The 14,137-nt window shown below is 38.4% G+C and overlaps 1 protein-coding gene across 1 annotated transcript in view; it reads left to right on the forward strand.

The window, feature by feature from the left end:
- scube3 (signal peptide, CUB domain, EGF-like 3) overlaps positions 1-14,137 on the forward strand; it is a 203,535-nt gene that overhangs the window by 165,362 nt on the left and 24,036 nt on the right. The window contains exon 10 of the mRNA XM_055166159.1: positions 12,316-12,432. Within this exon, the coding sequence (XP_055022134.1) occupies positions 12,316-12,432 (117 nt within the window). The remainder of the gene's footprint in view (positions 1-12,315; positions 12,433-14,137) is intronic.

The following is a 14,137-nucleotide window of genomic DNA, read 5'->3' on the forward strand; positions in this document are numbered from 1 at the left end:
TTTGGGAATAAATCAAAACCGCTAGAGAAACATCTGGTGAGAGAAGACAGGCCACTCCAACTGCAAGAGAGCTAAGCCTTCTCCGCAAGTGGAAAAACAGATGACAGACTTGTTTTTTATTCTATTCTCTCCTTTTATTGATGTGGTCAATCAATAATCCAGCCTGCTACTCATCAATGTCTTCCAGTGGGTTTGAAATTATACTCTTAAAGTCCCATCAAAACATCAGATTTACGCAATGAAAATACTATTGTTTTTGTCACTTTGAATGCGTTCTTTTGTCTCATTAGCTTTTCAACCCATGCAGAATATATTATGTCGGTAAAACAGCTAAGAAATTGTGTGTCTGTGCATGTAGGAATGTAAATTATAGAGTTTCTGTTGTGGCTTTACCCACTTGGTCATGTAATGGTAGTTATAGACGGCATTATTACAGGGTTTACAGTGACATCAGAACATTCTATTGTCCTGGGGTGTTTAATACAAATGGGGGCAGGTAAAATGACTGTTGTTAACATCGGGGGGGTTGAATTTTGAGTAAAAAAAAAAAAAAAGAAAGAAACATCAGCTTTACATGCAATTATATTACTTAAGTAGATAGACAGATAATCACCAAAAATGATTCAAATTAACTGTTGGCACAATACATAAATTATTGTGCAAATTACAGAAGAGAAGATTAAAACACATCTGAAGTAAAAATAAGTTTTACTCAAGAAGACAAAATATATTTAAATTAGGAGCCCAAGATTTTACTCAAGAGACCTACTGTCCTCCAAATAGCATTAGACAATAAAAGTAAATATGGAATGAAAGATGAAGATTTTTTTTAAAAGGCTTCTTATAACTGTAACTGAATGTAACATAAGGTAGCCTGATTCATCAGCCTGTTTCACTTCGTAGAAACCGTCTGACCTCCCAGCATTAGGATTAGTTTGCTCGACGGTAGGCAGGTACTTTTTTATTTAACCAATTGCTGCTATTTTGTCGTGACGTATGTAATGTGCCAAATCCCATAGCAGGAAGGGCAATGATGTCTTTCCCCTTGATAAAATTCACCAAACATTCTCTTTGTTCCGGCTTTAAATCCTGTATCTTGGGAATCGTTGCCAACACAGACTATATGGCTTCATCTACATCCATCTCGACCGCTTTGTTTACTGTTGTTTGTACCACAAAAGGGACCCAGACAGGCACTTGAGTTTGACGTCATGGCTTCACAGCTCTTTGCTGATTGGCCGGTGCATGGTCTACAACTTCCAGAGTTCTATATTACATAAAACTGACTCTTGTGAGCTTTAAGCCATGTTAAAATGTTGTTACCTCATCAGAAAACATAGCCAGAGTTGTGTTTTGTTTCATTCACACATGTTTGAGTAATCCTTTATTATTACTCTTTCTACATCTCCAAAGATCCAAAGTTCAAGTTAACAGTTATCTTAGTAGAGATTGGCAATTCCAGGGTTGAAATTTTCCAAATGATTCTTGTGAAGGTTTATAGAGAAACTAACCTTGCATCACATGAATCGTCGCATGTTGAGGGACTATTTTCTCATATATCAGTCCGCCACTGCCAAGCTTTCTATCAGAAAGTACAACTCACTGCTGCTGCTCAGACATAAATCCTTCAAATGCAAGGTTGATTTTACCTCTGAGATTATTCTATCGACACAGACATTTACATCGACAGTCTGATGTAATAATAGTTTTGCTTAGGGTGTTTTGTGGAGTGGGTAAGACTGTTTTTAGCGGCAGACTAACTATGACCATTGACATACACTAGCCTAGCACCAGTGACCTCTGCAAATACAAGGACTGGATGGAATATTTTAAAAAGTGTCTCCACACGTCTCCAACACTCTGGCTCACTAGGAAATGAGGTCCTATGTCCAAAATTCCGGACTGCCCTTTTAAACATGTGTGAATGAAACAAAACACAACTCCAGGTCTGTTTGTTCTGAGGAAACAACATTATAACATAGATCAGAAAACAGCGTAATAGGGTCTCTTTAAAGTACCCACTTCTTGTTAAAATGCATCTGTGTATTGGTCAAAGTTTGATTGATCTTAAAATACTACATTGTAGATGCATGAAAACTGCTCTTGTCAGGCCCCACCTGAGAGAGTGACATCAACACTTTGTAGAGTGTGAAAACAAGCTGCTGTCCTTGTTTTGGTTTGGTCTGAACTGTGGTAATGTCTGTAATATGGAGTCTGTGTTTGGCGGTGTTGTTCTTCTCTCTCTCTCTCTCTCTCTCTCTCTCTCTCTCTCTCTCTCTCTCTCTCTCTCTCTCTCTCTCTCTCTCTCTCTCTCTCTCTCTCTCTCTCTCTCTCTCTCTGTTTCCCTCTTTTTCTCCAGCTCTCTACCTTTTTCCTTTTTGTTCTACTCCTGTCACACTTCCTCTCTCTTCTCTCTCTCTTTCTTCATTCCTCCTTCACTCCTCCTGCCCCCTCTCTCTCTCTCAGGCTGCTGCTCTTTCTCACCTCTTGTTCCTCTCCCTTACTCCTTCTCTTCCTCGCCCCCCTCTCTGTTTGCTGCTCTTCCTCACCTCTCATTTCTCTTTCTAACCTCTCTACCCCATTGCTCTCTTTCAGTCTCTCTTCCTCTCCTCTCTTTCTCCATGCCTCCCCTTCTCTGGCTCTCCCTCTTGTCTTCCTCTTGTCTTTTCTCCCCCATCTTCCCCCTCTCCTCGCTCTCTGTCTTCTGCTCTTCCTCACCTCTCATTTGTGGCTCTTTCTCTCTCTTTCTACCTACCCCCTTGCTCTCTTCTCTCTCTCTCTTCTCTCACCCTCCTTTCATTCTCTCACCCTCTCCTTTCTATCCGCCCTCTCTCCTCCTCCTCTTCCCCTCTCACTCTCTCTCTCTGCTGCTCTTCCTCACCTCTCATTCCTGCCTCTCTCCCTCTCTCTCTTCACTCTCCCCCTCCTCCCTCTCTCCTCTCTCTGTCTACTGCTCTTCCTCACCTCTCATTCCTGTCATTTTTCTCACACAGCCCTGAGACACTCGGGGAATGGAGGATGATTACAGTCGGGGGGTAAATTCTGAGGTCGATAAGTGCTGTGGGCTGCACCTGTAAATACTCCTTTCTGTTTTGGGAGAAAAGAAAAATATAGTTCCTCTAAAGAAACATACACTGAGAGAAATATTAAAGCTTCACTGTGTCACTTTTCTGATGGACGGCTGGCAGCTTGTCTGTCTTCATCAATATGTTATTGCTTTGCCTGGAATGTTCCACAGTATGACATTAAAATATCTATCATTTATTGTATTGTGACCGTGTACTGCCGTCAGATACTTCAAAAAACATGTATTCGCAAGCTGTGCGGGCTTGCCTCTCCAAGGATCTGACCTGTAACATGGATTGGTGGCATCACCTCTTACCTCCATAGAGATAGATTAGGTTAATGCCATACTGTGGAACATTCCAGGAAACGCAGTAACTATCTTGACATTGAATTCTTCAGTCATTTTGTTCTAAATCATTACAATGAAAAACATAAAGACTGTACTGGTGTATAAGGCAACACGTTTTGGACACAAAAAGAAGTAAGATAATTCCTGTGAACTATTCTTATACAAACAATATCAGTCAAAAACACCTGAGCTGCAACAAATAAATAGCAGAACTAACCAATAATTTGCAATATAAACTTGTTTTTCAACCCTCTGTATTACAACAAAAATACCCCAAATTTACAAAGAAAATATACACACAATGTATAGTGATCCCACGGTATGAACCTCACGGTACGATATTTATTGCGATGTCGTGGGAAAGCTCACGATCACGATTAGGGATGTAACAATATCCAAATCTCTCGGTACAATATTTATTGCTATATTTTGTGGAGACTAAAACTGTTAATATGCTGTGTTTTCCTCTTAAAATGCCTTGACAAGATTTAATCCAAAGATCCAAAGACTTAAAAGTGCTTAGAACTGTTATTTCTTCTTGTAGTCTGCACTGAAATGGAACAAAGGATCATGGTCTATGTAGTTCCCACTGTCTTTTTTTTTTTAGCTATTGTTGCATCATAACTGTGTTCATTTAAGCAAAGAAACTTGTTATTCGATACATTGTAACAGTCCACGATATTATTGTGAGAACTTTGACGATACAATATCACGATATTTCGGTTATTGTTACATCCCTAGTGATCCCCAAAATATATTATTCGTAGCTTTCATATGCTGAAAGACAAATCGATATAGCAATTATTGTGACAGGCCTTTCCAGTAGACAGTTCATTATCGTTAGCCCCTCCATTGTAGAGATAAACACAGGTTATAGCCATTTTGTCAGGTTTGTTTTCATTAGCATAGCATAGCTTAGCATGGGGCCTGTTTACACGAGAACACTTGTGAGTAAAAACGACAAAATGTTTTATCAGATGTGCCTTTCGTTTAGACAGTGACGGCGTTTTTGAGGCTTAAAAATGCAAAAATCTGAAACCACCCTCAAGAGTGGAAAAGTTGAATATGTTCCACTGTAGTGTTTCCGTCTACACTGCCCAAGACGCAAAACTCTGGTCAGATCTGCTCACGTTGCGTACGTATTTACATCACATACATACAGTATACAGAAACAAACATGTCGGATCATTTCCTTCAAGCTACTCTGGCTGCTCTAATAAACTTACAGGAGGCATCTCAACAAATGTAGAGAATATGCAGAGATACTATTAGTGAACAGAGAAGGATCTGAAATTACCTCTGTTAAATTTTGCATACAAAATCGAATTCCACACAGTTTTGCATCACTGTATGCACGCAGATTTCCTCCCGAAATGCTCGTCTAAACGCAGAATAAAAAGTGAAGACGCGACGCCACTTTTCAGTCTTCCAGACCATCATTATATAAACGTAGCCTTAGATAGATGACACCATATATTACGTCATATATTAATATCTTTGATTAATTTCACAGTCCTAAAATGTTGTGTTTATTGACAAAAAAAAAAGAAAGAACGAAAAAAGGCAACAGGTGATGGACCCACTTGACATTTATTTTTGAACACCTTCTCAAAAAAGTATCTAGACTCGATGCAAGACTAATTTAAAGGTCCTATGTTACACAAAATGGATTCTTGTGAGCTTAAGCTGTATTAGAATGTTACACATACTTGGAGCAAGCCTTTTTTTATTTTTACTTTGCCAGGGTCAAAATGGCGCAGTGTAATATGAGGTTACAGGTGTTTTGTGAGCTATCTGAGCGTGTAAACTAACTCCTGTCTGGCTTTATCTGGGTTTAAACAGTCACGCCGCTTCCTATCACCGCTGGACCATAGCCCTTAAGTCAAGATGGGGCTTGTCTCCTCCAGCCCCCCCCCCCCCCCACCCTTCTGTCTTCTCTCTCCTATGCCTCAGACTCCTATAAGGCCAATGCAGCCAGCCCTCATCTCCTCACTGTATAAACAATAGTAACCTTTTCCACTGCTACACTTTAATTAGTCTCTTCTTTATTAAAATATCACACACTCTCTATGTGTGACTGAGCGCACCTTATATTTTTGTACTTTGAATGTGACACTAGCAAATTAACACCAGAGAAGTCTCAAGGGCCTTTTGTCTGGAGCGCACCGTGAAACTAGCTCAAATAACCATAATTTGGCCTTACTTATTGCTTTTAAAAATGGGAAATGTAACTATACCTAATTTAACGATGAGGAGCTGTCTAGCGCTGAATCACCCTCCTAACCTTCCATGCTATTTTCAATCCTATGATTTTCACAGCAGAAGTGAAATAAGGACTTTCTCTTTGTCCTAAACCAAGGTGTCATTACAGATTATTATTTTTCAAAAGTGGTAACTTGAACTGCCTTTTTGGGTCACGTTGACAGGAATTGTTCAGTCCAACTTGCTGTCAAAGAGGTTACAAGTTTCCACTGGTGGAACGTGAAAAAGTAAAAGCTCAAAAGTATAAATTTTAGGTATCTGTATTTTACTTAAGTACATTTTAAAATGGATACTTTTACTTCACTACATTTGAGTTCAGGTATCTGTACTTTCTACTCCACTACATTTTTGATCTGACTGCATTTTTATTCTTGTTTGGAACCTGCTGGAAAAGGATGTGGAGTTATTTTTAGCACATTCATAGTTTGAGCAAACAAAAATATACAAATAAAAACAGCTAGGGAAAAAATATGAATTGAAATGTTCCTGCCGAACTAAATTAAGTACAAGTCTTGATCAGAATCACGCGATTTGATGCTTTATTAGATTTCAGAATCTGCATGAAATACTTTTTCTTTTTACTCTTAGTACATTTTCAAATAGGTAAAGTTACCAAGTTACTGATCAGATCTGTGGAGAAACGACCCTGCTCAGAATGCCTGTTTTTCTTGGTACTTTGAGCTATAAATCCATCTGTACCGGTAATTTAATAAATGTAAGGTAGAGCTGTTTAATGCCATACTGTGTAACATTCCAGGCAGAGTAATGACACATCCATAAAAAAAAGCAGTTGATGGAATCCCAATGAAAAAGTTACAAAATGCAACAAAACTGAATACATCCTCCACAATTTTCATGATTTTATGGTTTAGGGTTTTTTTGGCAGGACAAAATGCATGCTTTTATTTTTTAACAACATTTCTAATTAGCACCAAATGTTACAACTACAGCGATTTTTATTTTTATTTTGCTAATGAACATGTACTTGTTAACGAGACACATGTTAACACCCCAGGTTATATCTCAAGGCTGTGTTTTCTGTCTGTTTCCTCACACATTCATAATTAAGTTATGTAGCTCATATTTGATATTTGAGTGCCTTTAATAAAATATGCTTTAAAGGTTGTATGGAGGATTTTTTTTTTTGTTTGTTTCAAATTGTCAATGATAGCATTATAGAAGTGCAGTAGCCTTGTAATTATGATGACCAAAAAAAAAGACAATAAAAATTCATCAACTCTGGACGTGGTGGGGCCAGCTAAACATTTGCCAATAGATAACGACACTGCCTCGTTATCTGTGAGCTGATAGGCTGTCAATCAAACTCCCTACGTTTCTAGCGTAACTGACTTGCCTGCGCGCTGCCGTTACGTGCTTTACATATGCCTGTCACGCAGTCCACAGACGCAAGACTCAAAGACGCTGTTTACTCCACCAACGCAACGGTTCTTAGCGGCTTTTTTGACCTATATCTTCCTCGCAGTTAGCACAAAGTTTGTTGCGATGGCGACAAGAATCCAGGAGCAGTTAGCTGCAAAAGAAAGTCCGTTTTTGAGGTCGCTGAAAGAAGAAGACAAGGGGAAAAGCAACGAAGCCAAACTAAGGTGATTCTTGGAGATTCATTCCAGCGATGGCGCAACTGAAGCAGACGCAGGGTCTAAAGACTGACGCATTGGTCGCCAAATTACTCCTGGACAGGTCACTTCTGCTTATTATGAAAACGTACTTTATTTCCAAGAGCTAGTCAAACGTTTTTCAGGACACGAATGCGATATCCTATGTCTGAAAACGTCATTTTCAATGCAAAGAAAGAGTCCGCTTGCTGCTGCGTGTTGTAGTAGTAGCTTCATTCGCACGGAATCTCCGTGCACCCCTCTCTGCACCCCTTCTTGCTCCTCTCCCCGCTCCCCGTTTTGCTCTTCTCCCTGCTCCTCACTTCTTTTCTGCGCACGGAATCTCCGCGCACCGCTCCCCCTCTGATTGACATTTAGCTCTGGTCCAATGACCTGTCCTTATCTGCGCACTCGTCCCACCCTATGGCCTCACATGCGTGCAGACAGCAAGTCCGAGCACTGGCAGAAAACTGCGATTGAAAAAACAAACACAGGTACAAACAATGTTAATTTAAATGATCAGTTGTTGAAGTTAAACGTTATATCTCACATATTTATTTGAAAGAAATTATATATTAGTTAGGAATTCATTATTTTTACCCTTTGCACTTTTGGTTTTAGACGAGAGGAAGTGCCATTTTGAACTCCAGCCTTTTCACTACTGTGAGATCGGTGAGCATTTTGTTGTTTATGTTCATGTCAAATTGTAAAAAGCATATGGTTTGATACTTACATTGTAAAGTTCATTGATTATCATAGGGAATTAATCTATGTTTTGTTTTCCGCTGCAATTTTAATGCAGTTCATGTTGTTGATTTGAGAATGTATTAGACAGTAATACACGAATTTCATGATTTTATTCCTACTTGTGAACATAGGTAATGTTACAAGCAAAAAGTTACAATCAGAACAGATTGTGAGAATAGTTTTATTTTACACTTATAGTATTTTATGACACTGTGTCCGACAGGTCAGGTTTTTGTTAGGCGGACCTGTCGTTGATGGCGAGCCACCCCTTGGATAAACTGGTTGAGTCGATCATCTACTGCACGGTGCAGTGTGGTAGGCCCCACAGGAACATACCCTTCCACGCCTTGTCATTTGCTGCTCCTTCCTTGCACACATTCCCCTGGAACATTGGACGTTAAAACTTACCTGAAATTCAAAAGGACTTTTGCGGACTGTACACATATCTACATGCAGGAAGTGAACTTGGGGTGGGGTAGAGTCATTCTTCCACAAAAGGGTTTGTTGTTTGATTTGTTTCATGAATGTAATGTCAATCGAATTTGAACCGAACCAGATATTTTTGTTGAACTTAAATTGAATGTAAATTTGAAAGGGTGCACCCAGGTAAGAACTGTTGACTACTGTGATTGTAAAGAAAGTTGTCAATGAGAAGTGTTGGTACCAAAAAGAGATAATTCTGTGCAAACAATTCATTTTATTTTATTTTTCTATAATACAAGCCAGCATTTAAAGCTTTTAAACCTTTGTCTGAGTCTCATTTACATCACTGCTCCTGTTAGTAGTCGAATCTTCTGGTCCAAATTATTTAAAGTACAGTTGGAGTGGTAACAAGAGTGTTACAGTTAGCATTCACAACAACATGATATACTGAGCGGAGCAGAGATTAGATCTGGGACCGTCTGGTTAGTGGGTCAGTGCTCTTCCACTGAGCCTCTGTTGATGCAATTGGGCTTAAGATAATTGTATTATAAAAATGTAGTGCTGAATTGTCAGTGCAAATTCTAACTAGTTTTAAAATGGAATTGATTATTTGTTTTTCATATTACGCTTTTTCTGAGCCATGTTATAATGTTTTCTCATCAAAAAACATATCTAGAGTTGTTTTGTTTCATTTACACGTGTGTAACACACAAATCCTGCATATTTACACTGTGTTCTTCTCTCAAGCAGACAACCCTCTGTTCCAGTGAAGTGCTCCACTGTGTTTTTAAATTCTATGCACCTTCAGTAGAATCATATGGATGATTTCAGCCCTGGTCTGCTAGGTCTCCATTTTCCACCTCAAAAAACATGCATTCTGTCTCTGAGAGGGCTCTCCTCTCCACAGATTTGACCAGCAATGATCATGTTGATGCAATCAGACAAATAATGTGAATATGATGGTATTTTCAGAGACTCTTGATATAAGGTATAACAAACTACTACATATAGGTCAACATGCTACAGTTGCACTTTAGCATTGCTCATAGAGGAGTATAACATAGTAGCCAGGTGGTGCCACCTAGTGCCTTCCCTCTATTTCATTTCTCTCCAGCGACTAGGTCAGGTATCGGAATACACTAGACAGTTCTCAAAAACCCCAGAAGTGCGACTTCAGGCACCAGCCAATCAGTGAAGAGCCATACATTCTGTGTTGGCAACGATTCCCGAGATCAAGGATTTAAAGCCGGAACAAAGAGAATATTTGGTGAATTTTATCAAGGGGAAAGACATTATTGTCCTTCTTCCTATGGGATTTGGGAAAAGCTTAATTGATTGATGCAAATAGCAGCAATTGATTACATTTAAAAAAGTACCCGCCTACCTTTGAGCAAACGAATTCTAACACTGTGAGGTCAGATGGTTTCTGCGAAGTGAAACCAGCTGATAAATTAGGCTAATAGCATAGAGTAGCTCCCAGGTAATTTTATTAATACCTCAAACTAAGAAAGCTTAAGTAAGACAAGGCAAGGCAAGACTTAGTGTCAAAAATATTCTTTAAAATGTTGCTCAAGTAAATGTAACTGAATCCTCATTATTTATTACTACCAGCCTGTGGTTAAAGGATGGATGGATAAATGGATTCTTGTGACCTTTAAGCCATGTTATAATGTTGTTACCCCGAAAACATACCTAGAGTTTTGTTGTTTCTTTCATACATGACTGAGTCATCTTTTATTATTAATCCATCTACATCTCCAAAGCTCAAAATGTGTGTACTTTTATCACATTGTCTTGATCCACAGTCCTAAAGTTCAATTCAGACTTTTTGCATGACTTGGGTTCTTCTCATTCTTTAATCTTGCTTGGTTTGAAGTGAGCTCTTTTTAATTGCTGTAAAATACCTGAATATGTTTGATAGCGTCTGGCTCTGCCTCATAAGCACACAGCAGATAAAAGTCCCATTTCTTTGTGTAATGAGCCAAAGAGACATTCTCACACGAGCAGCTCATCTCAGCCTCTGCCCTGACTTGACACATACTTCTGTTCATCACCAAGTGCTTTCAAACTACAGCATCACTAAAGGGCCCACATTATGCTATTTTCTGATCCATGTTGTAATGTTACTCATCAAAAACATACCTGGAGTTTTTTTTGTTTCATTTGCAAATGTTTATCACACAAACTCTGTATATTTAGGCTGGGGTCTTCTCTCAAACAGTAAACACTCTGTTTGACCTTGTGATGTCATGTGGCAATAGAGGAAGTGCTCCACTGTGTTTTTAAACTCCATACACCTTCACTAGGAATCATTTGGATGATTTCAACCCTGGGATTGCTAATTTGTATTGAGCTAACAATAAAAGGCAGCTGTTAACTTAAACTGTCAATTCATGACATCATAAGGTGGACAGGGCATTCTACATATCTAAACATCAAGGTTTAGCGATTTGGTTTAGAGATAGTTTTGTAATACCTGCTTGTCCCCCATGGAAATGTTATCGTTTTGCCTAGAATGTTGCACAGTACGGCATTAATCTCAACCATCTGCATGGAGACAAGATGGTGATGATGCCAGGCCTAGTTACAGGTCAGATCTGTGGAGAGGCAACCCCACTCACGATAACAATGCAGTCTTCAAGGGACTTTTGAACAGTAAATAAATGCATTGTGGAAATGCAAGACACATAATTTAATGTGATGATATGGAACATTCCTTTCAAAACATCTACAGTAGAGACAAATGACACATTTGTAGACCTGGTTGATGGTTAATACCTCTGTAATATACACATGAAAGCTCTATGTCACAGACTAACAAAAGGGACATACATTTCTCAAAATGCCTCAGAAAGGGATGCCATTATTCAAATGCAAAGGGTTGATTTTTGTCAGTTGAAAGGACTTGGTTTGTGAACCCAATCCCTAACAAATAATGATTCAGTGCAACATTTGTGGATTTCTTTTTTGGATATTTCTTTCAAAAACAATGAATCTTCCACAGAGTTACATAGGCCCTTGCCCACCAACTGAGATTATGACATCATCAAAAATAAACTATTACATAATTTAGCTGGGCAATTAATGAGATTTTGAAGAAATTGTTCCATTTAAGTTATTAAAATTTGATTACATATCTATACAAATGTAATTAAAGGAAGTTTACAATATCCTAAATATACCCCCAAAAATACAGATTTTATTTTAGGCTGTATCGCCTGGCTATAATTTAGATGACAGTTTTACATTTTGTTATTATAAATTGCAATTAGCCTAAAATGACTATTGACTTTGTGGTGTAAACACAGAGCTCATTATTTGGCCCTGGTCGGTCCAACAGTGCTTTTCTGAGCACTTATGCCCCAAATGCAGAACAATACCAGATTTTTGAAACGTGCAAGAATGACTCTAAATAAAACTCTGAGTTAGCTTACTTATGAGGGAAAACCATTATAGCACGGCTGAAAGTTAAAAATCAATTTTGCATAGTAAGTCCCCTTTAACACTCGAAGAATACTGGGCTGAGGAAAGAGGACCAAAGATTGTCAACTTCACAGTTCTATTATAAAGTCAAGCAATCACTACACTGTTGACGCTGCCTGTTTCCGCTTGTTATTTCCAAAATACTTTTCCAATTTCGGAACGTCGGAATGGAAAACCTGCCCCAGCAGCTCTGAAGGTCAACTATGACAGCAGCAGACAGAATTGGTCCGAATCTTTTCTGAAGTAGTTGTTGTGACATGTGATTTCAACGCACAACAACTGGTACTCAAAATAAAATGGATATAGAAAGAAGAGGATTGTGTGGAAAGTGTCTATTGTTCAGTTTTATAATATGTTTTTCTTTCTTTCCAGACATTGACGAGTGTTCATTCGACCGAGCCTGTGACCACTTCTGTGTAAACTCAGCGGGGAGTTTTCAGTGTCTCTGTAATAAAGGATACGTGCTCTACGGACTGGCTCACTGTGGAGGTAAGAACATGCGTTTTAACCTCTTGACATCCTTTGATTTCAGGGGCTGCTTTGTATAACCATGTCTCATTTAAATGTGACGCACACTATAGGAGCTTTAACCTTTTCAGATGAACTCACTCACCTCTCCTCCCTTCACAGCCATTTGCAATAGAAATCTATACACTAATTATGTCGATTGTTATAACCTTAATTATAGTCCATTTTGTATTTGGTTTAAATGGTAAGACCAAAAGTGTTTTCTTGCAGGCGGCTATTAAGTAGAGAGTCAGTGAAGCTTGGAGATTGGAGGGTTTTCTTATTTACATTTGCACATATTGAAACTTTGCAGTGACATTATGCTGGGGGCACTCTACGTGTGTTTCTACTGGCGGGATGTTCAGCAGTTAACATGGTGACACAATCCACACATTATCAAACGCAGACAAAAAGTGTTATGATAGTCTGAAAACTCAAAAAAATACAAAATGGATTTAAACATTTTCTGGAGCCTGTGATTAATATGAACGTTCATGGTCCTGTTTAGGTGTTTGATTTTCAACAAAAAAGGTGAGAGACTAACTGCAAAAGTGAAAAACTGTTGGCTTATTCTAGCTAGTTTATGACTGCAGCAGCTGAGATGTTATGTGTGCAACAAATCATCTTAGCCTTTGTAGTTCCAGCTAAATCAGCTCTTTCTAGTGAAACTGTGCTAAAATAAAGCTCAGATTATTTAACTTGCGTAACAGAGATTCTAACAGAATAGTGCTTTTAGTTAGCTTCACCCCCCCGGGAATCTCTTTTATTTATTCATATTTTTTACATTATTAATGGTACAGTAACTTGCACACAGGCTTGGGGTAATATAGTTTTTACTACTAATACTATATCACAGAAATTTTTAAATTTTTTACTAAATATGAATAGAGGGATATTTTAAACAAAGTTTAGAGCAAAAGCTGTTGTAGAATAAACAATAATAGCTTGAGAGTTGAATGGAAAATAAATGAAACTGGAGTTGTAACGCAGGAGAAGTTGATTTACATCAGTACAGCACCTAGTGTTGTCCATTCTAGTCCAGTCCAGTCTGGCTATGCTTCCTTTGTAGGGAGTATTATACCTGTGAGGACGCAGGCCAAGATAACAAGAATGAGCTGGAAACACTAACACCAATCTCATATGTACCACTAGTCATTTCAAATAGCAGAATTAGAAAATTAGAAAATGAACAGTGTTCATTATTTTTTATCAGTAATTCTTCAGTCATTTTAAAACCAGTAAAATCGCATGCTACGTGCTTGCCTCTAATTATATTTAAAGTGTAACTTTAATGACTGAGCGATTCATAACCTGCTTCTCTCCATGGAGGTATTATAACTTGGGCTAGCTTATATTCTATCGATTAGAGGTGTTTTTATTGCCAACACAAATAATTATGCATTATAAAATATGCATTATTACTGTGAGTGGGCACTCCTCTCCTCAGATCTGACTTGCAGTTTGCCCTGGTGGCCTATTTGTCTCCATTGCGAATAAGTTTAATGCCATAATGTAGAACGTTTGTTTCCATGGAGATTTAAAAAAAACAAAACAAAACATCTCCATGTAAACAAGCAAGTGGCAGCTTTAATATCACCTCAATGCCTTTGTGTTTCCTTCTTGGATACCTGAAAGTCCAATTTTCTGTTATCTGAAAGTTCAATTTGTGATTTTTTGTTGTTGGTAA

This window comes from Boleophthalmus pectinirostris, unplaced genomic scaffold, assembly GCF_026225935.1.
Source record: "Boleophthalmus pectinirostris isolate CB_2022bp ecotype Guang Dong unplaced genomic scaffold, ASM2622593v1 HiC_scaffold_8, whole genome shotgun sequence".
NCBI classification, from domain to species: Eukaryota; Metazoa; Chordata; class Actinopteri; order Gobiiformes; family Gobiidae; genus Boleophthalmus; species Boleophthalmus pectinirostris.